Raw genomic sequence first — 27,016 nt, forward strand, 5'->3', positions numbered from 1 at the left:
TTAATATGGCAACGAATCATCCATGTGTACAGTCATAAGGGCGTCTTCGGGGTGTATCTCGAGTAGGGCTTCCGTGCCGTCGTTGAAAGGAAACGAGACGCTCCCGTCGATCACCAGACCTGGAACAGGTGCCAATTACTGGTTGTTGTTATTTAATAGTAGAGTTACGACTGTAACGTAACTCTGAATAGGGAAACGCGAAAAACTCTGCGTAGGGGGCGCTACTCCCACAACCGCAGACGAGAGAGTCGAAATTTTGTTATCTAACCTCTCTATCTTGCATATTCGAGCGATAAAGAGGCAGATAGCTGAGTTTCGATTTCGCGTTTCCCGATAGCCCCTTTGTAAATAAACCGCCTTGATGTTTCGATGTCATATTTTATTGTCTGTGAAAGCTTGTCAAAAAACAGTTTAAGGCACAGTATGTATAAGTTACTCTATGGTTTACGAAAGGCGCTAGTGCTGCACTCTGGCGGAAAAACATTGCAGTAATACTTACACCACTCAAAATAGATAACACATACATTATGTTATGAATGGTGTTGGTACTTACCAGCATCAACCGGCCAGTCTTCGAACGTTATGTATTCTCGGCTGTCTTATACTTACAGCATCACGCACTGGCAATGAACCTTACGTCTTCGTAATAAGGGTTATGAACTGTCAGTTAACAATGATGGTATAGTATGAATTATCTCAGATGATTTTTTCGGGCTCGAGCACTAATTTGTTAAACAAAAGCCTTTGTTTCTTTTAAGAGCGGTCTTCAGCACGTGCCAAAGTAACCATGTCGTTTAAAAAGCAACTATCGTGATAGTATTAAGGTTCAAATTTATGTGACAGCTCATTCTGAGAACAATCAGGGTGGTCTTTTCTTTGGAGATAACAAAACGTATTATCTCCAAATGGGTTGTTTCATGAATTTGAACCATATAAATATAATGATAAATTTGCTTTTTAAACGGGTTTGTTCCCGTTACTTAAGTAGGGTCTATTAGCAGTAAACAGGTGTAAGCACTGCATAAAGGAAACAATACCTTTTGTTTAATAGACTAGGGCCCGAGCCCGAAACAATCATCTCAGATAATTCATACTATACTTACCAGCATCGACGCAGTGTGACTTCACCCGTACTGTGTCGGCGCGGTCGCGAACCCGAAGGCCTCTTGGCACCGGCCAATCCTCAAACGTTATGTATTCTCGGACGGAGTAGGCCAGCTTGTCACAGTCTGTAGACAACAGGACAAATCGCAATGAGTTTTTTTTTAATATAGAAATGACATCTTTGACATGAAAAAAAAAACTTTCTTTGTATACCTACCTATAAAATTATTATATTCTTTAAAAATGACTTTCTTGGTAAATAATAAGTTGTTGTAATTCTTTATATCGTCAGGTGTCAAGAAAAACTCACTAATTACCACCACAAGTTCATAGCCAAGTGAACCGTATTAGTACTAAAAGAAGGTTGATTTTTGTTTAAATATTTTTTAGTAATTAGTGAGTTTTGCTTTTCACCAAGAATTACAACAACTTATTATTTACCAAGAAAGTAATTTAAAGAATATGTTATTACAATGATTGACATAAAGTTTTATTTTCTATAAAGGTCATTTGTGAAAGTAAGAAAGAGACAAAATTTCACAACACAAGCCTTATTAAGCTTACTGTATGTCGAAGACCCGTCCAAGTCCGGGCGAAGTGAGAGAGGGGAAAGAAAGGGCACTTAAAAATTAATTCGATATAATTATAAGTTGAGCATGTAACTTTCCGAAAATATAATTTTATAATCGAGAACCTGCGTTTTTCATTATCAACACACTGTGGGATGAGGACGACTTGTGTAAGATTGTCCTAAAGTATTGATTCATTCAGAGTGGGTGCGGAGGCAGTTTATGAATAAGGAATAATATACCACCTCCAGCACAGAGTGGGTGGGGGGGCAGTTTATAAATAAGGAATAATATACCACCTCCAGCACAGAGTGGGTGCGGAGGCAGTTTATAAATAAGGAATAATATACGACCTCCAGCACAGAGTGGGTGCGGAGGCAGTTTATGAACAAGGAATAGTATACCGACCGGCGGCGAACATGAGCTTCTGGTTGTATTTCTCGTCGACCTCCCTCGCCCTCTCGAGCGTGGTGTCGACGGCGACGCCCTCCCTGCAGAGGATCCTCATCAGCTCCAGCACAGAGTGGGTGCGGAGGCAGTTAGATAGATAGATAGATAGATAGATAAAAACTTTATTCGTTTCCACAACATACATGGTACATAGATGACAGAAGACATGCAGCTTAAAATTAACATAAAAATTAGTTTACAAAATCTTAAAGTAAATGAAAAATAAAACAAACACAAAACCATGTGTCGTGGCAGAGAATAGGCGCTGGCTCAGCATGGTGATGCGGCAAGCCACATCGCTGATATTCTGCCAGGACCTTTTACAAAAATGAAAAGACTGTACAACGCTTAATTCTTATAAATCTTACTTAACTTAGGTAATGATGCTCATGTTGCGTGTTGTGTGTGTACTGGCACGTGCTTCTGTGCATGAGATTTAGTAGTATCCGTTCCCGGACTTGTTTTATGCGAGTACATTATTATTGACAATAAATTTAGATGTTACCCTAAGAATTTACTAAAATTTGAAATTTGAAATTTGAAATTTGAAATTTGTGAATAAGGAATAATATACCACCTCCAGCACAGAGTGGGTGCGAAGGCAGTTTATGAGTGGGTGCGGAGGCGGTTTATGCATAAGGCATAAGGAATAATATACCACCTCCAGCACAGAGTGGGTGCGGAGGCAGTTTGTGAATAAGGAATAATATACCACCTCCAGCACAGAGTGGGTGCGGAGGCAGTTTATGAATAAGGAATAATATACCACCTCCAGCACAGAGTGGGTGCGGAGGCAGTTTGTGAATAAGGAATAATATACCACCTCCAGCACAGAGTGGGTGCGGAGGCAGTTTATGAATAAGGAATAATATACCACCTCCAGCACAGAGTGGGTGCGGAGGCAGTTTGTGAATAAGGAATAATATACCACCTCCAGCACAGAGTGGGTGCGGAGGCAGTTTATGAATAAGGAATAGTATACCAACCGGCGGCGAACATGAGTTTCTGGTTGTATTTCTCGGCGACCTCCCTCGCCTTCTCGAGCGTGGTGTCGACCGCGACGCCCTCCCTGCAGAGGATACTCATCACCTCCAGCACAGAGTGGGTGCGGAGGCAGTTTATACTAGAACAAAATATATTATTGATTATTTTTAGGGTTCCGTACCTCAAAAGGAAAAACCGGAACCCTTATAGACTCGTGCGTCTGTCTCTCCGTGTGTCACAGCCTATTTTCTCCGAAAATACTTGACCAAGATTAACTTAAAATGAAATTTGGTACACATATCATATGTAAGTTTGTGGCCCAAAGACTGTATTAATTAGAGAGGGACGGGTAGTCTCTCTCGCAGCTAATACTGTGAGACTATACGCCCAGTCTTATACGAGTATATATGAAGAAAATCTTTGGTTCATTCATCACATGATAATGATTATATTGTACTGAACCATAAAAAAGTCTTATTTGCTTTTATGTAACACCAAAAAAAATTAAATAAAATCTTTTTCTATCACAGATCGACAATCAATCACTGAGTATGAACTAAATGCTATACCTCATTTTACGTCCCGCTCTCTTCAATAGTAACAGAGTGAGATAACTTATTATTTTACGTCCCGCTCTCTCCAATGGCAACAGAGTGAGATACCTGTAATGCCACGACGTGCTGCCCGTGCCCGTGCTCACACACAGCCCCGAGCTCTTCGTGTGCGTCCACGCGCCCTTGTCTATCTGAAGCCGGAGCAACGACACTCGCGACGTCACGCTCTCGCCTATGAACACCTGTTCAGGATAGAGAGGGATGAGCGTAGGTATTCACAATGACTAACATTTCAGGTTTTTTTTTATTTATTAAAATAGGTAAGTATTTGACCACAATCTGACCTGATGGTAAGTGCTGATGCAGTCTAGGATGGAACATGCTTACCTAGGATTACCATAACACACCTAAGCTAACCAAACCTATCTACAGGATAACCTTACTAAAATCCTGAAAAGTTAACGGTTTCAGTTTTAGGACTAACGATAATATGACAAACAATACATTGACTTAAAACTTTATGGGAAACAAAGGGACCCCGTTTTTACCTCGTTGAGGGCCAGAAACGGCAGCACTTTGGTGTGCAGCACCGAATTCCTCTGCGCTGTGGTGAACTGCTCCCGGTGGGGAGCTGATGATTGAGGGTTTTCCGGGTTGTCCAGGGCCTGGGACACGGCTGAGTACCTGTATACAATATCAGAAATATATTTCATACTAGTTTTGCCCGCGACTTCGTCTTCGTGGAATTAGTTACAGCAGTTAGAGTAAGTATAGCGCCTGGATGAAACTAATGGCAATATTTTGGAGCATAACATGCTTAATTAAAAAAATTAAAAATTTAAATCTATTTATTTCGCTAAAAAAGTACTTAAATCTACATACATTTGTGTGCAAAATCTCTAGTATGAGATTATGTGCGCGGTCACTAAAACTCGCGTTTTGATGTTACCTAATAATACATTGAGTAATTCGAAATGTAAATATCTACTTTTCTTAATTTAACTAATGGGTTTATTTTAGTTTGTTTGCCAGTATATTTGCCAGAGCATTATCATTTGTGAAATATTCCTTTAGAATTTTATTGAGTTGCGATGATTTTCTATTTTCTAAAATGTGTACTAATTCCTTAGGTAATTTATTTAATATATCTGGGAGAATATACCAACAAGTTGCTTACACCAATTAACAGGCGTTTCATTGATTTTCTCATTTACACCCCCCTTTTCACCCCCTTTAGGGATGACTTCTGGGATAAAAACTATCCTATATCCTTCCCCGGGACTCACACTATCTCTATGCCAAATTTAAACTAAATCCGTTCAGCGGTTTAAGCGTGAAGAGGTAACAGACAGACAGACAAACAGACAGACACTTTCGCATTTATAATATTAGTATGGATCAATTAGTTAATATCTCGGAGACCAAGCTTTGCTCGAAAAACATATAAAAAATCAACGATGCGCGTTTTCCCAGAGATAAGATCTCGAAAACCATGACATTTTTACTAGACCTCTAAGTGCATTTTCTGAACCAGCCTAAGGTGTCCTGTCGGTGGTTAGAAGGTTATCCATTAATAGGGAGTATTACTGCAATGTTTTGCCGCCAGAGTGCAGCACTAGCGCCTTTAGTAAACCATAGAGTAACTTATACACACTGTACCTTAAACTGTTTTTTGAAATTTTCACAGACAATCAAACAGACATTGATACATCAAGGCGGTTGGTTTACAAAGGGCCTACCGGGAAACGCGAAATCGAAACTCAGCTATCTGCCTCTTTATCACTCGAATATGCAAGAGTGTTAAAGAGGTTAGATAACAAATTTTCTACTTTCTCGTTTGCGGTAACCCTTAGACTGTGACTTATTGTGGGAGTGGCGCCCCCTGCGCAGAATTTCGCGTAATATTCCCTATTACTAGGCACCCAGTATATCTAATACGAGCAATTCTTGTATATTTATTTATTTATATATATGTCGCAGACCGTCTATTATGATTTATGATGGAATGTCAAGTATTGAAATAATCTATGCCGACTGTGTGTCGGTTGCAGATTGCGGGTTACGCAATGACGACTGTGTGTCGGTTGACGACTGTGTGTCGGTTGCAGATTGCGGGTTACGCAATGACGACTGTGTGTCGGTTGACGACTGTGTGTCGGTGCAGATTGCGAGTTACGCAATGACGACTGTGTGTCGGTTGACGACTGTGTGTCGGTTGCAGATTGCGGGTTACGCAATGACGACTGTGTGTCGGTTGACGACTGTGTGTCGGTGCAGATTGCGAGTTACGCAATGACGACTGTGTGTCGGTTGACGACTGTGTGTCGGTTGCAGATTGCGGGTTACGCAATGACGACTGTGTGTCGGTTGACGACTGTGTGTCGGTTGACGACTGTGTGTCGGTTGACGACTGTGTGTCGGTTGCAGATTGCGGGTTACGCAATGACGACTGTGTGTCGGTTGACGACTGTGTGTCGGTTGACAACTGTGTGTCGGTTGACGACTGTGTGTCGGTTGACGACTGTGTGTCGGTTGCAGATTGCGGGTTACGCAATGACGACTGTGTGTCGGTTGACGACTGTGTGTCGGTTGACGACTGTGTGTCGGTTGCAGATTGCGGGTTACGCAATGACGACTGTGTGTCGGTTGACGACTGTGTGTCGGTTGACAACTGTGTGTCGGTTGACGACTGTGTGTCGGTTGACGACTGTGTGTCGGTTGACGACTGTGTGTCGGTTGACGACTGTGTCGGTTGACGACTGTGTGTCGGTTTCAGATTGCGGGTTACGCAATAAGACAGAACCAAAAAAAAAAAGATTGCGGGTTATGCAATTATGGATGTACAGAATACTACTAGTCGAACAACTTGTTCCATTTTTGCTGATAATAATGTTCTATGCAAATAAGGTTATTGCGAACTTGCACTTGAACTTGCACTTGAACTTGCACTTGAACTTGCACTTGCACTTGAACTTTGCGGCTATGAAATTCTTGCGAACTTATGTAAAGTCTGTTTGCACTTATGATTGTGATCAGTGATAGCCGAGTGGACTTATTGTTCCTGTGGAGTTTTGACTTGCATAGTACTCTTCCCACGAGGACGTGTGAAAGGTCAGAATGGCCGTGTCGCACACCGTCTATTATGATTTATGACGGCTGCGTTTGATGGAATGTCAAGTATTGAAATAATCTATGCTTGAGTGTGTTTGACTGCGATACAGTGACTTTTATTTGAATGACCTGAACAGCTTCTTTAATGGATTGGTTCCTGGCTGATTCTGAGGACAGCCCGAAACACAGACCAACCCCTATAGACCGACCTTATAGGACGACTCGCGGTCATCGCCCGTATGGTGTATAGGTCAAATATAAGATTGTTCGCGCACCGCTCCGATCAGTTGCGCCCAAGGTTACGACCTGTTAGCAGTATGCACGAGTCTAAGAAAATAAATCGTAAACTATTGAATTCATTGGGAAATCATGGGATATTGCAGCGTAAAATGGTGTGGCAAGTCATCTAAGACTTCTACTTACGAAACAGATGGAATAACATCCCACAGGAAAGTCAAATTCATTATTTCATTGAATAATGTTTCTTGTCCGCGGGGTTCATTTTATACTGGTCAGTAAGCAGAGGCGAAGTATGTCCGTCCCTTTTCGTCAACTTGAAAATGCAATGCGCTATCCCTTTCCCTTTCGACTAGTGATGTGACGATGATGGTTTCGTCAGTTGCGGAAACTTCGTGCTTCGTCATACCGTATTGTACCATTTTAGACATAATATATAGGTAATATGTTGTGTAAGTTTTTTTAGAATCCTCTAGGCCAACGGAGCAGTTAGGCCGCGTGTCACGAGATGGACCTGATGATGAACTTCAAAGAAGTGCGAGGGAACGCGGTGTTGGTTTGTGATAGACATATGTTGTATGGGTTTTTTAGAATCCTCTAGGTGAGCAGTTAGGTCTCATGTCACGAGATGGACCTGATGATGAACTTCAAAGAAGCGCGAGGGAACTCGGTGTTGGTTTGTGATAAACATATGTTGTATGAGTTTTTTAGAATCCTCTATAGGTGAGCAGTTAGGGTCTCATGTCACGAGACGGACCTGATGATGAACTTCAAGAAGTGCGAGGGAACTCGGTGTTGGTTTGTAATAGACATATGTTGTATGGGTTTTTTAGAACCCTCTAGGTGAGCAGTTAGGTCTCATGTCACGAGATGGACCTGATGATGAACTTCAAAGAAGTGCGAGAGAACTCGGAGTTGATTTTTAATAGGCATATGTTATTGGTCCATTTGAATATGTTTTCAATACAACCTTCTATGACCTTAATAAAACGGACAAAAGAAAATAATTGTACCTATGAGATTTTGGCGACACTTTTTTCTCGTATCGAAAGAGATTGCGATTCTGAGTGGAAATAATATAAAAATTATAAACTTTAAAATTCAAGTTCTGAGTACTTTAAACAGAAATGCCCTAATATGTTAATTAAAATTTTCAGGTACATTGTTAAATTAGTTAATGAAATATTAAATTAATCAATATAATTATTAAGTAAGTTTACTCTAAGTATACTAAATTGGCATTAAATTGGTAACAATTTTACCACAATAAATTTCGGTATCACTGGTAGCAGTACCCACTACCTGTAATGAACATGTCCCATCCCTACGCGTACACGTGTTAGCGCGCCATGTTTGGGACGACCAATCGCAACGCCGTGAGCACCCCTCCCGCACCTCACAGTTTGGTGATTTGCGTCGGGAACAAAATGGCCAATATTAGGTTTCTATAGGCGGTGTTCTGTGGCCCGAAATGAGATGGCATCCTGAGTGGAACGGTCAGTTAGATTTGAATTGGAAAAGTGTCGCAGTCAACCTCACTACATTCCTATAATTAATATTTTATGAAATCTATCGTTTTACCTATGCCGTACATTGAGCATCTTTAATTTACGTGATCGTTTATCTCTAATCGACATATATATATTTCGGGGATCTCGGAAACGGCTCTAACGATTTTGATGAAATTTGGTATATGGGAGTTTTCGGGGGTGAAAAATCTATCTAGCTAGGTCTTATCTCTGGGAAAACGCCAATTTTTGAGTTTTTATGTGTTTTCCGAGCAAAGCTCGGTCTCCCAGATATTGTGTTATAATAAAATACCTACCTGCTATAATGTAGCGTATGTAGATCAACTGGTGTGATAGTGTCCAATAGTTTAGCTTCGCAGGTGACAGTCGTTCGTATCCGCGATCGCCGCATCCATCTGAACCGGCCCTGAACAGTTGTGAGAAAACAACTAAGTATTTCACTATACGCGTAAAAAGTTGCACAAATAATTAATACAATTTTCATCGTTAAACATTTAATAAAGTTATAAATAAATAAACATTATAGGACATTCTTACACAGATTGACTAAGTCCCACAGTAAGCTCAAGAAGGCTTGTGTTGTGGGTACTCAGCCAACGATATATATAATATACAAATACATAAATACATAGAAAACACCCAAGACTCAGGAGCAAATATCTGTGTTAATCACACAAATAAATGCCCATACCAGGATTCGAACCCAGGACCGCGGCTTAACAGGCAGGGTCACTACCCACTAGGCCAGACCAGTCGTCAAATTATGTCGTCAGTTATGTAGCAATAATACCGAATAGTCCGGCTTTGATTTGGCGACCGCATTAGATGAAATTAGTGTTTGCAACTTCAGCACCCATCAACTCGATAAATAGGAGATCAAATGGAATAAGTTTTTTGTAAAAAAAAAATTGTTATTATATTTTTATAACAACAATTCTAACAAACGCAAACACAACGTAAGCCATTGCGGCTGTGGCCTTGATACAGCCTTCTCCCATTATTTTAAATTAAATCATGACCCTTAAATGATATTTATCTTAAACATACAATATGTTCACAACTTTGGGAACAAATCAAATAATTATTATTCAAATTTTTGAATATGTTTAAAATTTAAATAATTTCTACATATGTACATGTTTTGTGCATGCCTGTTGGTCAAATATAGCGACACCACTTATTGTAAGATTACCATCACTGTATGTACTACCTATATTTGCAAATAAAACATTTTGAATTTGAATTTAAAGGGTTAATAGCAAGTTCCAACTCGAAACTAGAGTTCCGCATATGATAAGATAAAAGATAGTTTATTCAAGTAGGCATATTACAATGCGCTTATGAACGTCAAATAAAGCTACACCGGCTCCAACCCTAGACCTCTGCCCCGAGAAGATTTAAATCCCCCCTCAATTGGAGGAGGGTATCCCAATATGGGACCGGCAACAAACTCGGCGATTGGATTAGGAAGGTAGTTACCTCCTTCAAAGCGTGGAGCGCACCTTTGACATCGTTCGAGCACCAGGTGGGCAGGCAAAGCCGCCCGACGGACTTATGCGGCGCGCTGTTGAACCCGATCACCGGCTTGCTGAAGCAAAATAGAAAAAAAAAATACATACAACAAAAATAAACCGGCCAAATGCGAGTCGGCCTCGCGTTCCAAGGGTCCATTAGGTCCAACTCACGCTTGACGACACATTTGTAATAGGTTTTCCTGTCATCTATAGGTAAAGAACTATTTTGTGTATTTTTTACAACATTTTAGATCCAGTAGTTTCGGAGTTAAAGAATGGAATGCAGGAAGCATGGAATAGTCGGACAGACAGACAGACAGACGCACGAGTGATTATAGTGAGTGAAACCGTTGTCGTCTAAACAGATCAGAATTTACTATGTCTTGCATGTCGTATAAGATGATCTGAACAACGTCGCACCACTTTATCAGATCGAAAACGTGTCAATGACTGGTCAGTGCCAACCATTGGCCTATAGACTTACTTAGCATCTCTTACTCTAGAAGCTGCTAGAAGGAACGTGGCGTCTCCGTCGCACCGCTTTATCAGATCTAACACGTGTCAATGACTGGTCAGCGCCAACCATTGGCCTATAGACTTACTTAGGATCTCTTACTCTAGAAGCTGCTAGAAGGAACGTGGCGTCTCCGTCGCACCGCTTTATCAGATCTAACACGTGTCAATGACTGGTCAGTGCCAACCATTGGCCTATAGACTTACTTAGCATCTCTTACTCTAGAAGCTGCTAGAAGGAACGTGGCGTCTCCGTCGCACCGCTTTATCAGATCTAACACGTGTCAATGACTGGTCAGTGCCAACCATTGACCTATAGACTTACTTAGCATCTCTTACTCTAGACGCTGCTAGAAGGAAGGTGCCATCCCCGCCGCACGGCACGACAACGTCGAACCACTTTATCAGATCTAATACGTGTCAATGACTGGTCAGTGCCAACCATTGGGTTTAGCCTATAGATTTACTTAGCATCCCTTACTCTAGAAGCAGTGTACGTGTCAATGACTGGTTAGTGCCAACCATTGGCCTATAGACTTAACTTAGCATCTCTTACTCTAGAAGCTGCTAGAAGGAACGTGGCGTCTCCGTCGCACCGCTTTATCAGATCTAACACGTGTCAATGACTGGTTAGTGCCAACCATTGGCCTATAGACTTACTTAGCATCTCTTACTCTAGACGCTGCTAGAAGGAAGGTGCCATCCCCGCCGCACGGCACGACAACGTCGAACCACTTTATCAGATCTAATACGTGTCAATGACTGGTCAGTGCCAACCATTGGGTTTAGCCTATAGATTTACTTAGCATCCCTTACTCTAGAAGCAGTGTACGTGTCAATGACTGGTTAGTGCCAACCATTGGCCTATAGACTTACTTAGCATCTCTTACTCTAGAAGCTGCTAGAAGGAAGGTGCCGTCTCCGCCGCACGGGACGACAACGTCGCACCATTTTATCAGATCCTCGTTGTACGTCAATCTGAAATCACACGAATAAGGTCACTATTATAAAGTGAAATAAATGTCATATATTAAATAAAGAAAAAGCGACGAAGCCCTCCAATGGTGAAGGCCGGATTCGAACCGACGATATAGGTAGTGTGACTACTTAAAAAACCAAATCAAAATATTTAATTTGATTTGTTCCCAAAGTTCTGTTATTTTGTATGCTTATATCGCAGCCCTACACGAGGTATATAGCAAAAGAAGTAACTGCGTGGGCCAGGGGGGCTAGCCACGATGACAATCCTGCATCGAAAAACGCCAAACAAAGAGAAAAAATGTAGTTACGTGACTATTTCCATTCATTGTTTAAGTTTGGATTGACGTTTTCTATCAACGACTTGGCTAGCCCCCCTGGTGTTAATAATCATTGGTACAATACATGATCTTACTCTCTTACTCTTACTACTGTTGACTGTAGGTTCTGTAGGTACTATAATGAGATAATAAAGTAGGTACAGTTACCATCAGATATATCGGAGTGGCTAAGGCGCTCACAAATATCTGAACACGCCTCTATTGTCACGACGCTAGAGTGCGTGTTCAGATATTGTGATCACCTTGGCCGCTCCGATATACACTGTACACTATTAATACAATATGACGTAATAATGTATTATCAGTAACACTATCATGTACCAAAGATACTCCAATCTATCTACAAAAACATGTTGATTATAATATAATCTATAAGATTATAATATAATCTATAAGATTATAATAGCACGCAAATTGTTTTAAATTTTTTTTTTTTGGATATCTATATTAGAATAATCATTTATTTACAAACAAGATATATACAGTGTATTACTAAAAGAAATTAAAAACTAGCTTAAATCTAAAATAGGCCCTTGAGGCATTGTACCAAGGATGCTGGCGACATTTCCTCGCTGTATCGCAATGCTGATACGTTGTGCGAGGTAGCCGCCAGCTCTTCGGTCACCAGTTACGTCAACCAGACGCTTCGCAATTTCTGCGAACAACTTATGCGCGCTGGGACCCCATGGACCTAAAGTTTTCAAGTTTAAAATTACAATCAGCGAGTCATGTTTCTTATCAAGAAACGAAAGTGACCTATTTAATATCATACAATACCTAGTTTGTTTGTATTTACCAAATTTTTAAGTGACGGTATTCATCAAGAACAAGATAGAACAAATAAATAAATATTATAGTACATTCTTACACAGATTGACTAAGTCCCACAGTAAGCTCAAGAAGGCTTGTGTTGTGCTCATCGCACAAATAAATGACCTTACCGGGATTCGAACCCAGGACCGCGGCTTAACAGGCAACCCACTAGGCCAGAGCAGTCGTCAAAACAACAACAACTCAGAACAAGGAACGAAATATTAATTCCTATTCCTATTTTATCTTGTGGCCTGAATCGGAAACATAAACATGTACATTGCCAAAGCAAGTGCTGCCATCTACCGTTCTCGTACGTTTTCTTGTGCATAGTAGGTTCTGCCATCTTGTGGGCTACATCGGAAACATAAACTCCACGTTTACGCCTCGCGCCAAAAATCTGCCGGCACCTGTGCTGCCCCCTATAGTTCATGCTATCTTATTCTATGCTAACTTATACTTACTCACTACCAAAGAAATATGTAACTCCGTATATAAGATGAATAAAGTCTACGGAAAAAACGTGCCTCGGAAATCAACAAAAAGCCATTCTCGGATAGATGGCGTTGACGACACCGTTTCATAATTTAACAATTTTAACACACGGGTATCAGTGAAAGAACATGGGTCAAAATTATATAAAAATAATAAAATAATGTATATACATTTTTTTTGATAGTTTTATACATTTTCATTTTGAGTTTTAATCGTGTCAGATGGCAGTAAATTTACTGTGACTACAAAATTTACTGTGACAGGACCCCTCTATGCTATCTATTCTCTTTGTCACTACCATAGAGAAAAAATACATAGATTGCTCACTCCATACATCAGTTTTAGTACCAAAAAGACTATTAGCATCTAGCATCGAGTAGCGGAACTATCAGTACTGCTACTTGACAATAGATGTAGCACCGACCGGAAAGTCTTATCTTAACAGCATAAGACTAGAAGATAGTTCCGCTACTCGATGCTAGATGTAGACACTGAAATTAATAGTAAAACTGATGTATGGAGTGAGCACTTGTCTTACTATATTTCTCTATGGTCACTACTCACCTGCTAGCCATTTCTACTTTGCGCCCCATCTCCGTGAGACTCCTGGCCACACTTTGCTCGAAAGCCTTCTGTTCTCTATGGTTCTGCAGCAAGGCGTCGAAGTCTGACCCTCTTTTCCGAAGAACAACTTCCAATTCAGCGTCGGATATGTTGTCGAGACTGTGTCTGTAACAAAGATTTATGTCAAAACAAACAAAAAAAAACCGGCTAATTGCGAGTCGGACTCGTGTTCCAAGGTTTCCGTACACTAAGTCCCGACTCCCGCTTGACTGCACATGTCTTATAGGTTTTCCTGTCATCTATACGTAAAGAACTATTTTGTGTAATTTTTTTTTTTAATTTTAGACCCAGTAGTTTCAGAGATAAAAGGGGGGGAATGGTCGGACAGACAGACAGACGCACGAGTGATCCTATAAGGGTTCCGTTTTTTCCTTTTGCTGTACGGAACCCTAAAAATCACGTTTGTTGTATGGGAGCTCCACTTAAATATTTATTTTATTATGTTTTTAGCATTTGTTGCTATAGCGGCAACGGAAATACATTAATCTGTGAAAATTTAAACTGTCTATCTATCACGGTTCATGAGAAACAAGACAATATGGCGGACGACTGTTTGAAATGTCACCGTATTTAAGAATTATTTCCTTTAAAATTTAGTTTTTTCTTCACAAGCGTGATGAAAAACATTGTGTGTAACTCCGGGGGTAAAAATATTGTCACCTGAGTCTTTAATTCACTCCAGCCTGCGGCTGTCGTGAATATATATAGACTCTCGTACAATATTTCACTTACCCCCACGTTGCACACTGTACTATTGCATCCACTCCAAATTTCCGTTTTTCTACACGTAGCGCTCTCATATAAGCTATACGCAGAGATAAGTAAATTTAATAACTAAGGCCCACTTGTACCAGTCCACTAACCCGGGGTTAACCGGTTAAACTTGGGAGTTACCATGGTTACCAGTACAATTTGACACTGGGTTAACTATTTAACGGGTTAACCTCGGATTAGTGAGATGGTGCAAGTGGCCCTAAGTGTAAGGCCTTAGTGGACGCTCGAGTTGGGCGTGCAGCGGGGCGGGGCGTGCGGCGTGCATGTTAAACAAATGCAAACGTATAGTAGCGGCCTTAGCGCACGCTGCTCAAATCACTTGGGAGCTCGACGCCACGCTGCACGCCCCGCCGAACGCTCCGCTTCGAGCGTCCACTCAGGCCTTACACTAAGAGTTTTAACTTTTGACCTTTATACAGCGCGTGAAGGAAGATTATTGTTATTGGCTACAACTAAGAGAATTAAGACCGTTATCTTACCGCTATTTATAACTTAAAGACGTTTTAGATTTGGTTGACCGCTGTCGCTGTCAGAAACGAAACACATAATAAAGTCATTTTAACAAAGTGGGTATTTATGTATTTAACATATAATATACTTGCGACCAATGACCTTTTATTTATGTAGACGTGTGACGTTCATAGTTTACAAAACTAAAATTTGATCCAACGATTTTGACAACTTGACAGGTTGATGGCATCACCCATACGACTAACTAAATATAGGTTCCCTAACCTATATTTAATGGCTCACGATCGTGCGCCTGGTACCATATGTTTTAAAGATCAAAGCATACATAGGAAAAGACAGACAGCGGGAAGCGACTTTGTTTTATACTATGTAGTTATTTTTAAATGTAAAAAATAATTATAAACTTTTATTTTCCTTGCAACAAAAACAAAAAGTTTGTCAGAAGTGGGATTCGAACCCACGCCCACAGAAGTGGACTGCGACCTGAACGCAGCGCCTTAGACCGCTCGGCCATCCTGACTTGATCTGTATCGATGAAAATAGCGTACGGGATCACATAGACAATGAATTCAATCAATCAACCCTCATAATTATTGCAATGGAAGCTCTATTTTTATATCCATAATAATCCATATTCCATAATAAGGGGTATTACTACAATGCTCTGCCGCCAGAGTGAAGCACTAGCACCCATAAATTAGTATATGTTATTACTGTAACTAGCACCCATTGTAAACCATAGAGTAACTTATAAGTACATATACTGTGTCGTAAACTACTTTTTGACAATGTTTCACAGACAATAAAATACGACCCACCGGGAAACGCGAAAATCGAAACTCAGCTATCTGCCTCTTTATCGCTCGAATATGCAAGAGTGATAGAGAGGTTAGATAACAAATATCGACTCTCTCATTTGCGGTAGATCCTCAGACTGTGACTGATTGTAATAGTGGCGGCCCCTACGCAGAGTTTCGGGTAATATTCCCTATTTAAAAAAGTGGTATTTCACTTGGCCTATTTACTATCCATATCATTTTACTTTTGAACTTACAGTTAATCCATATGATGCCGACTGTACAGTCCAGTTTACAAACTTCTTTACTTTACAAGCCAACGTCCCAAAAATATATGATAAGCTGTGATTTTAGTTTTTCAAAATAACGCTGTCATTAGATGACATATTTTTTTGTGCTTAACCTCAACTCATCTCTGAACCTCAGTGTAAATATCATTCGATAGCGTGACGAGCGTTCGCGTTTGCGTTATGTCTATTTTTGTATGGTATTTTGAAAAGCGCACCAAGCGGGACGTTTTAGAAACTCAAAATCTAATACAAAATGACACTTAACGCAAACGCGTACGTCACGTCACGCTATCGAATGAAATTTAAATTAGGCGCACTGATGTCGATAACTATAAGGTCTATAAGCGTATTACGCACTAAATCTGGCGGGCTAGCCAAGGTGACGATCGCTAACGCTTCGCCATCGAATCGCTTTATGTCTCTCTATCACTCTTCTATATTAGTGTGACAGTGACAGTTGACAGTTGCGTTTCGTTCCCTACGGAGCGTTAGCGATTGGCATGTTGGCTACGGGGCACACGTTATCACTCTAACTATACGTGATGTACGTCATGTATCACAGTGGAATGTTTTCCAGTTCGTACTGGCTTGTGACCCGATATCTCGGCGGACCCGGTAAACACAGCGACCAGGAAAACATGAATTATTGATAAATTGATAACCTTTCATTCTTGTTTCATTCCGGTTTCGAACTGTCGGACTATTCGCCGTCGTCGAGAGAACAATGCAAAAATATATTTCGGCACCTTTAAGCTTATAGAGTCTGTGCGGAAAGAGAAGAGTCGTGGAATGTATGGGGCGCAATACATTCCAGGACTCTTCTCTTTCTGAACAGACTGTAATTGTAAAGCTTTTTTATGCAAAAACGTAGACATCGTAAAATGCGTCTATACTGTCACTCGTACTTCCAACCAGAAATTTATCCATATGTAGCTTAGTGTAAGGTCTGAGTGGACGCTCGAGTTGGGCGTGCAACGGGGCGGGGCATGCGGCGTGCATGTTAAACAAATGCAAGCGTATAGGAGCGGCCTTAGTGCACGCTGCAAATTACTTGTGAGCCCAACGCCACGCTGCACGCCCCGCCGAACGCTCCGCTTCGAGCGTCCACTCAGGCCGGTGGTATTCCATCTGTCCAAAATATTTGTCCAATGTCATGGCGTCTCACTCTCTCTCAAGCAAAATGTGAGCCAAACACACATTGGACAAAGAAATTGTGCTCAAACGTGGTCACTCACCGAGGCGCAAAAGACCAAATTGAAGGTTTGCCAAAGAGCTATGGAGCGGAGCGCAGTATACTAGGAGAAAACGGATTGACCGAAACCGTAACTCTACGCTGCGCTCAAAAACGCGCATTACTGATTTTGGGGCTAAGACCGCCAAGCAGAAGTGGGACTGGGCCGGCCATGTCTGCCGTATGCACCCACAGAGGTGGGCCAAAATAGCCACAGTATGGGTGCCGAAAGACGGGCGAGGATCTGGACCGAGATGGCGGGACGACCTGGACGCATATCTCAACGAATGGCCGGAGATTGGTCAAGACCGAGACGAATGGAGATCGAAGGGGAGGCCTTTGCCCAGCAGTGGGACACTTATAATAAATAAATAACGTAGTATACTACTCACTTCTCATACTCGTAGCGGGTGACCTTAGACACTATGAGGCATTTGTCCATATGTAGCTTAGGGGGCTCCGTGCTGGCGCTGCGAATGGCCCCATTCAGGTGTTTCGATTTCCGGAGACCTAGAAAGATACGGTCATTATTAAATACAGATCACCTAAGTACTAGAACGCGTCAAGGTAATTTTGAACACCTCGTCCGCTTAGCAACTTTTTCTGCTGACTGTATAAAAGCATTTAACACTTTCGCATTTTGAACACATATATTAAAACATACGAGTATTATATCGGGTCTATCGCGAATTTATTTTGGTATTTTTATTTCCGACATTTCGACGCAGAATAATAATCGGAGATAATTATCAGTCGGAAATAAAGGTAAAAAATTAAAATGTGCCAAAAAATCCATTTTATACCAAAAATACCTTACATCGTTTTGGAAAGGAGCTGATACTCTTCAAACTGCTGGATTGATTTCTATGAAACATAGCTAAGAACCTCGCTTTCAGGTAAAAAAGAGAGCTATGATGCCACAGACAGACAGACATTAGCGTCAAACATATTATTATAACATAACACCCCGCTTTTTGCGTCGGGAGTTAAAAATAAATTCGCGATAGAATGTTTTAATAATTCTACAAGGACTGTTTAGGTATAGGTTGATTATTTATCGTACAGTATATCCTATCGATGATATCTCGATATCTGAAACGTGTATCTAATTAAATACATTGATAAAAGCGATATAAACAAGGTCGTGGTGACGTGACCCACTGACCGTCTGTTTCCTCTTCGAGATACTTATCAGAGAGGAATACTCCATGGAAGTTTATTTTTAGATAATATTATTTATAACTACTACGTAGTATTTATTCTACTTTTATCGCTGACTGTACTTTTCTTTCCACAGGCAACTTATACTCATCGAGTCTATTCTAAAAACCCCTAACACAATTAGGTTGCGTTGTTTCATCACAGAGTTCCTACGGCCACCTCCTGTCTCCATAATCAGAACAGCTCGATGGTACCATAACATTGCATTGTCATCCGACTTCTACACATATGCAAATTTTCAGCTTCATTGGAAGTCGGGAAGTGGGTCAAATTTAACTTGCAAGATTTGACCCATACAAACATACATAATAGTTATATAGGTAGGTACTACATGCAAGTTAAGTAAAAGCTTGTAATAAGGTATGCTGTATGCTATGCTCTATGTTGCTATGTGTGTATATGTGCAATTATAATGCAAGGTGAAGAACACACAATATTTACATTATTTTGTTATCATGTGTTATTTCAACTTATTTACCCGTAGATACAGTATGACAACATATATTATTATTTATGCTCTATCTAGGTAAACATAGGCAATAAGTAATAAAATAATATAAACACCGTAGGGTAAATCGTCAATTACTGGCCACTGTTTAATAACTGGCCGCCTTATAAGTACTATTAATGAATTCTATTCACTTATAAACAGAATCCATATTAGTGTAAGGTGTGAATAACTGGCCACCCTTCAATAACTAGCCACCTTATACTAAAATTAATTCTGTTTATAGATGAATAGAATTCATTTTAAGTATAACGTGGCTAGTTATTAAACAATGGCCAGTAATTGACGATTTACCATATATACTTGGTCAAGCAGATCTTGTCAGTCTTGTCACACAGACAAGACATCCTCCAGACCAGGGATGTTGCGAATATCAGCATCCGCATCCGTACCGCGGAACTTCCGCATTAATTTCAACATCCGCATCCGCATAAAATCGATGCGGATTTAATGCGGATGCGGATGTGGAACAGGTCGGTACTGGAACGTCTTGGCATCGGCGTAAGTGCTAGACTGCTAGGTAATTTAGTCATTAGCCAAAAAAACCTATTAGAAATGAGCAGTCAAGCGTGAGTGATTAAGTCCCACTCACGCTTGACTGCTCATTTGAAACCCGGAACCCTGGGAAGGCCTTGGAACGCGAGTCCGACTCACATTTGGCCGGTTTTTTGAAATAAAAATTACTAGAATGTAATATTTGATGTTTTTTAGGGTTCCGTACCCAAAGGGTAAAAACGGGACCCTATTACTAAGACTCCGCTGTCCGTCCGTCCGTCCGTCCGTCCGTCCGTCCGTCCGTCCGTCCGTCCGTCCGTCCGTCCGTCTGTCACCAGGCTGTATCTCACGAACCGTGATAGCTACTAGCTAGACAGTTGAAATTTTCACAGATGATGTATTTCTGTTGCCGCTATAACAACAAAGGGTAAAAACGGGACCCTATTACTAAGACTCCGCTGTCCGTCCGTCCGTCCGTCCGTCCGTCTGTCACCAGGCTGTATCTCACGAACCGTGATAGCTAGACAGTTGAAATTTTCACAGATGATGTATTTCTGTTGCCGCTATAACAACAAATACTAAAAACAGAATAAAATAAAGATTTAAGTGGGGCTCCCATACAACAAACGTGATTTTTGACCGAAGTTAAGCAACGTCGGACGGGGTCAGTACTTGGATGGGTGACCGTTTTTTTGCTTGTTTTGCTCTATTTTTTGTTGATGGTGCGGAACCCTCCGTGCGCGAGTCCGACTCGCACTTGGCCGGTTTTTATGTACCTATCTTGACATCCGCATCCGCGGATGTCAAAAAATCGGCATCCGGGATATCGTCCCATAGAAAATTTAAATTTCGCGCATTTTTCTACTAACAAGATCTGCTTGACCAATTATACCTAAATATTAGTCTCTATTCACAATTAAGCTTCCAGTTCTGTGATAGGTAGAACTCTGGCCTCACTGTCATTTTAGCCCAGGGGTAGCCAACCTTCAACATCATTTAATTATAACTTTTTAACATCATTTTTGATAAAAAAATAGTGCTCCTTTTAAATTTTGTGGTAGTTAAAACTGTTAATAACCCTCCTCTAAAAGCCTACTGTTATTATAATTTTATTATTATTTACATTTGAACAATATAAACATTCATCTAATGATGTTAGGGTTTATCATTGGCGACCTAGTGCTCATGAATAAATATTGCGCCATGCTATTGCAGCAGATCACAGACCTACGCATGTTACCACACGTATGGCCATAGAGAAATATAAGTAAAGAAAGAGTGGTAAATCCATACATCAGTTTTCTTACAAAAACGCGAGTTATTACGTAGTCGACATTTAACGTCGCATTTAAAGGAAATTGAATCCACTTTTGTCTGAGAGTCGGAGACCATTATTAAACTAGCTAGTTTAAGGCAAGTCTTCGGCAAGTGGTGAGAATAGTTAGTTTCCTTATTAGTCTATCTATTACTAGCATCATGATAAGTGGAATAATAACATGTTTATCTTAATTGATCTATAAACAAGAAGCGACCTTAGTACAATAAGTAGTTCCGCACTGTTATGTCAAAGAGATAACTGAGAATATTAAATGAAATGTACTCAAATAATTGGAGAAATAGATATAAAACACTCAACTCTATAATCTAGGAAACAGTTGCTTCCTTATTAACACTTCCTAATTAAATACTTACGGGTTATCTTTAGTTATTTCAACGAAACATCCTTATGTTTCATCATTATCTAAGCCAATAACTATCATAATTTAATCTTCTTCTTTAGATGAATGAATGAATGAAAAACTTTATTTTCAGGCAACTATTGGCCCATAGATAAATACCTTAAAACTAGCATACTTACATATTATATTAAAATATATCTTAAGACTAATATGAAGGCATCATGTAATTACCATGTAGATTTTTCTTGTTGTAAAACCACAAAACAAGGGAAGCATAAATTCCTTTTTTTATCAAGGAGAGTTTGATGTAAAAAAAGGTTGGATGATGGGATTGCTACAGAGAAAAGCTGGAAAAGTTCATATGTCCGATAGCCAAGAAGAGAGGGAGGGGCATATTGGAGTTTTTAGAATTATCTTGATGAGTATTAGTTGTCTGTGGAAAGAAAAGTACAGTCAGCGATAAAAGCTTGTACCAAAAATTTATTACCAATAACTATTTTGGTTGTACAGTCGGCCAAAAATGTGGTATGTGGTATACCACCCTACGGTTAAGAATAAGAATAAGAATAGTTTATTTTCTAAAAGTGTTACAAACATAGTTACCAGGGGCCCCCGCACTAGGTTACACCTATATCGCGGGGAACCAGTTACAACTTCTACAACAGAATTAGTTTCGTAAGCCAAGTCATACTATATACTATATCACGTAACATTAAAGCTTATATTTAATACTAAAACTAAAATCAAAATAAACTAAGGTAAAATAATTACAGTTAAGTGACACTTTGTAAAATAGCTTCTGTCTCTGTGTAATTCAATTATTGAAGTAATTTAAAAGTAGTATTTTTGGCCTCGTGTACAGTGCCGTTTTTTAAATCACAGTGCTTGAGAATGGCGTTGTAGGTAGCTGCCTTTCTGTAGTCCCCGAAACGTTTAGCAAAAGCAGATGATACTTTAGAGAGGTTGAGGTTCGTGTGAACGTCACGAGACAACAAGGTCGATTTGACATGAATGTCAGTGACAATTGTCAACCTTAGCGATCATTAGAACTCGCAGAAAGTTTTGTCAAAACTGGTAGACCACTTTCTTGGCCCACTGTACCATCTCCTACACTGTTAACTGACAGTTTATAAACCTTATTACAAAGGCATAAGGTCCACTGATGGACAGTTAAGAGTGTTGCTGTTTTTACAATCGAGTTCACAAACATCTTTACGAGTCAACATTCTAATAAGGGCTTGTATTGTGCACAAATTACGCGAGGTTCGATAGGGGAGGGGGAGTCACGAAAAAATCACGACAGATCACGTTGGGGGAGGGGAGATATAAGGAGACCTCACGTGTATTTTTCTACAGTGAACGAAATTAAGAAAAAATACCACATCATGAGTAGATACTTTTTCTAAGGTTTCGTTAAACATAAATCTCACTCCGCACTTCAAAATAGCTCGCTATTATCATATTTTACGAAATTTTGGAGCGCGTAACTTAAAATTAGGTCGAATGTAAAAATACACGTGAGGTTATGGGGGGAGGGGGGGTTAACCAAAAACCTTACCAAATATCACCAAGGGGGAGGGAGGGGTCAAAAAGTAGCCGAAAACACCTCGCGTGATTTGTGCACTTACAACCCCTAATATATGTACACGCAAGATATACATATAATTCCAACGTAAATATAAACACAAACTAAATATGTAAAAAATAACTACCTACTAAATCCCGTCCCGGGCTGCCCCCGACGCAAAGGTGCCCATCACGCTCACTGCGTTGCCGCGTTGGATTGCTATATATTCACATGCAGTATATTTCTGGAATGTTGGCCGGTAAACCCAGTGCCGGATTAACCAAAAAGCAAAAACTAAGCAGATTTGTCGGCCTGGCCGAGTTGGTGCATAGCCGCGATCCTGCGACTTAATTGTCAAAGTGTTATAAGGGGCCCCGCGAAAGCCGAAAACTAAAAGCATCCTATCAAGTTGCGCTTTCGAGTGATTCCAAAGAGCGAGCACTAGGAAGGAGAGTCGTGATTACATAGATTATAGATTCGTTTTCAACTCTTTTGCAGTTCGGCGTTATGTCTTATATATTATGCGAAGCCTTCCATCTCACGCCAAAGTCGATTTTCTGCCTCAATTACACTTGGGCTTGATCCAAATCCAAGCTTTCCTCTCTAGCAGCTGGGCTTTCTGCCTTGCTCACACTTCGTAATTGGTTGTAAGTACCTACCTATGATAACGTGCCGCGGTCGGACGCTCGGGACGTCCAGCCTTATGCGGTGCTAGGACTTCGGCCTCGTCCAGTAAAAAGTACAATTGTCTATCGAATTGCGTTTTTTCTATCGAAAAACTTTCGCGCTCGCTACGCTCGCGTTTTCAATATCATTTTAAAGGTTACTAGCGACCCGCCCCGGATTCGCACGAGTTAACAAATGTACATAAACCTTCCTCTTGTCTCCATCCATCAAAATCCGTTTCGTAGTTTTAAAGATCTAAGCATACATAGGGACAGACAGACAGCGGGAAGCTATTTTGTTTTATACTATGTAATGCAGCCAACTATGAGAAGGGTGACATTCGGATGGCGACTGCAGTAGCATTCCTGTTGCAAAGTTACTGCTGCAGCACTGTCAATTTCCGTGATAAAATGACCGTCACTCAATTTACCAAGAAAATTCAATGTAATCTTGATGACCCTAGGGAGAGGGGGCACCATGGTCTAGAAATGCTTAGGGCACCAAAGTATCTTAATCCGGCACTGGGTAAACCTGATGTTTGTGAACCCGACCGCACGTATGGTACAGAATTAAAATATGTTTAGTTACAAGAATCCAAATATAAGTTGATTAATTTCAACAGAAGTTTCTAGAAATGGCAATTATTCTGGTAATTGTAATACACTATCATTTGATATTTAACTAAACATTGTGGTAGATAACAGATGATTAGGCACTAATTAGCTGTATAAAGGCGAATTTCGCATATCCTCGTGCCACCCAGCGGCCACCATACAACATTATAGCCAAGGAAGTTTGAATCTTGTTGTATTTTCAATTAGGTTGAATTTCATTTGTTCGAAAATTTTACGAGACAAATGAAACGCCACCTACTTTGTTTTTAATGAAGGTTGACATTCCATCGAAACTGAGTGTACACCCTAATGTACATTGGGCGGCACGAGGATATATGTGATGTTATCTATGAAAAGGGACCTTATTGTCGATGGCGCTTACGCTATTATTAACGATGCTCCGATATAAATACAATGCTGCGCGACGCTGTGTGGCGTAAACCATCGACAATAAGGTCCCTTTTCATCGATAATGCCCCATATAAACAACAAAGTCAAGTGTACAAGTTTAGTTAAAACAATAATTTTGTTCCAATATACTTATAGTTTTAATTAGAATAGTTGTTATAAATTATCTTATCTTATGAAATGTGAATTAGGAACATTTTGTTATCATTGAATTTAATTACAGTAAAACACACTTAATATGATCATGTTTAATAACTGTGATTTAGCCCACACACATTGAGTAGGTAGGGTAATTCGCCAGTAACGGGCGACTAAAAATTAATTCTATTTACCTATAAACAGAATTCATTTTAGTATAAAGTTTCAATAACTGGCCAGCCTTCAATGACTAGCCACCTTATACTAAAATGAATTCTGTTTATAGGTGATTAAAATCCATTTTAGTTTAGGGTGGCCAGTTACTAGCAAATTACCCTATGTAATGCCAGACTTTGCAATTTGTTTTAATACTTTTTTCAGGGTTTTGAGGTGAAAACTTCTTTAGGGGTGCTGGGCACTTTTTGAGGTGGGGAAAAAATGATAAACTCGAGACAGCGTAAGGCGATCACGTGACCGTAAGGTTTAGATGGCCACTCATTTAGATGGCATAAATCAATAAAGAAAAACTCAATGACATTACATGAAAGAGGTTCTAATCTTGTACGGGCTGAAATATGAGGATCTCACAGTTACATTCTAACTTTATATCACTCAAATATAATTCAATAAAGCTACATCTTGATGAAATCGCTAATAAAAGTGAACTCTAGTACTGGTGAATAAAACTCAAAATATCATGACCAAATTTAGATGCGAGGTCTGCAACTTCTGCAAGGTAACTTTACAATTTCTATACTTATTTTAAACAATTCTTCTTCTTTGCCTGGCCCTTTCCCATTTTATTTGGGGTCGGCCCTCCGTATCATGCGTCTCCAGGCAGCTCGGTCCTGGGTCGTCTCTTGGTTGATTTGGGCTTCGTTAAGGTTCTTATTTACTACTTATTTTAAACAATTAACACTACAAATTTGAATTTCGAATTTTAAACAAGTTCACTGACCAGCAATTTCAGAACTAAAGTTTTTCAATAGAAAGGAGGATGGGTCAATTATACATAGTGCTGCAGACATTTTGGACTAGTCATTGAGTTTTCACTTCTGTCTGCACTCCCGGAGTGCAACCCAACCCGTTGTTTTTTTATGCTTTCCCACTTAAAAGGTCAGATATAAAGGTAAACAATAAATTTGCAATAGACCTTCTAAAAATAAGTAATACTAAACTTAAAATAAAATACTAAAAAATATCCCCCTGTGCCTGCGACATGGTGCCATCGATACTGGCAGCATTTCCTCGCTGTACCGCTAGACTAATGACCTCTACTAACCTTTTCAATAGTTCCTTAATAAGCTTAAGGGCGCTCAAATAAATAAATTAGCAAGCGCTAGTCTCCGCCTTAAGGTCGGCCGTAAAAGTAAAATTGGAAAGAAAAAAATCGGCCAAGTGCGAGTCGAACTCGCGCACGGAGGTTTCCGCACCATCAACAAAAAATAGAACAAAAATATCGTGTTTGTTGTATGGGAGCCCCCCTTAAATATTTATTTTATTTTATTTTTAGTATTTGTTGTTATAGCGGCAACAGAGACGCGGCAAGAGAGATACAGCCTGGTGACAGACGGACGGACGCACGGACAGCGAAGTCTTAGTAATAGGGTCCCGTTTTTTACCCTTTGGGTACGGAACCCTAATTAATCCCGAAAAAGTACAAAAACTAAAAATTTAATTATTTACCTGTATGGAAAAGTAAAAGGTACTAAATATTAATGTTTACTTACGTCTCAATCCTTTACTTATAGAAACACTGATGTTATTTAGCACTGACATTGCAAAACTTTTAGTTATAAAATAGTTCACTTAAATCAAAGTTAAGCTTACACTAACACAAAATCGTTCACTGATTATTTGCTGATTATATCGAAAATAATGGCCAAATCACCCTGACCTTGCGGCGCGTGCAAAGTATTGTTTTTAATAAGATAAAATTTGCCAAGGAACTTGTTTATCAAGTAAAAGGTGGTTATCAACTGCCGACGTTTACATTGATATTATTATACTAATCGTTTATAGAGGCGTGGCGCTAACACTAACACGGTCTAGTGTATGCCGATAAGTTGTTTTCTAAAGATAAAGAAAATCGCAATAGCCCTCAATACTCAATGAGATAAAGAAAATAAAATGACCAATTGACCACCTAATGACAATGACAAAAGCGAACAGCGGCCTTTTGACATTTAAGAGACGTATTTCTTTTTTTTAAACGTCTCTACAACGTCAGTTGCGTTTCGTTTCTGCATGTACACTTCTTTCTACATATATATTTTCATAATTATATGAGACAATGTAACCGTGTATAGTTGGTCAAACCAATTTGTCATTAAATAAGAACAAA

At 39.9% G+C, this 27,016-nt stretch overlaps 1 protein-coding gene and 1 non-coding gene across 2 annotated transcripts; both read right to left on the bottom strand.

The window, feature by feature from the left end:
• Window positions 1–26,522, bottom strand: LOC134659142 (NAD kinase 2, mitochondrial). The gene is made up of 11 exons (XM_063514771.1): window positions 26,403–26,522; window positions 17,769–17,886; window positions 13,754–13,918; window positions 11,442–11,543; window positions 10,018–10,126; window positions 8,835–8,944; window positions 4,210–4,345; window positions 3,770–3,903; window positions 3,110–3,246; window positions 1,104–1,229; window positions 1–119 (listed from the first exon to the last, which is right to left on the bottom strand). The coding sequence occupies exons 1-11, from the start codon at window positions 26,449–26,451 to the stop codon at window positions 1–3; spliced, it is 1,305 nt and encodes a 434-aa protein (XP_063370841.1). The 5' UTR covers window positions 26,452–26,522.
• Window positions 15,495–15,578, bottom strand: Trnal-cag (transfer RNA leucine (anticodon CAG)). The gene has a single exon. It is a non-coding gene; the product is annotated as a tRNA-Leu (tRNA).
• Window positions 26,523–27,016: the final 494 nt, after the last annotated feature.

Source organism: Cydia amplana, chromosome 24, assembly GCF_948474715.1.
Source record: "Cydia amplana chromosome 24, ilCydAmpl1.1, whole genome shotgun sequence".
NCBI classification, from domain to species: domain Eukaryota; kingdom Metazoa; phylum Arthropoda; class Insecta; order Lepidoptera; family Tortricidae; genus Cydia; species Cydia amplana.

Bases quoted from the DNA above. Each gene is read 5' to 3' on its own strand.
- LOC134659142 (XM_063514771.1), bottom strand. From the start codon at position 26,451: ATGTCAGTGCTAAATAACATCAGTGTTTCTATAAGTAAAGGATTGAGA. The intron at 4,346-8,834 runs GTAGGTATTTTA...TATTGTATACAG, and splicing joins CATACGCTACATTATAGCAG to GTACTCAGCCGTGTCCCAGG. The intron at 120-1,103 runs GTAAGTATAGTA...CACCTGTTCCAG, and splicing joins GTCACACTGCGTCGATGCTG to GTCTGGTGATCGACGGGAGC.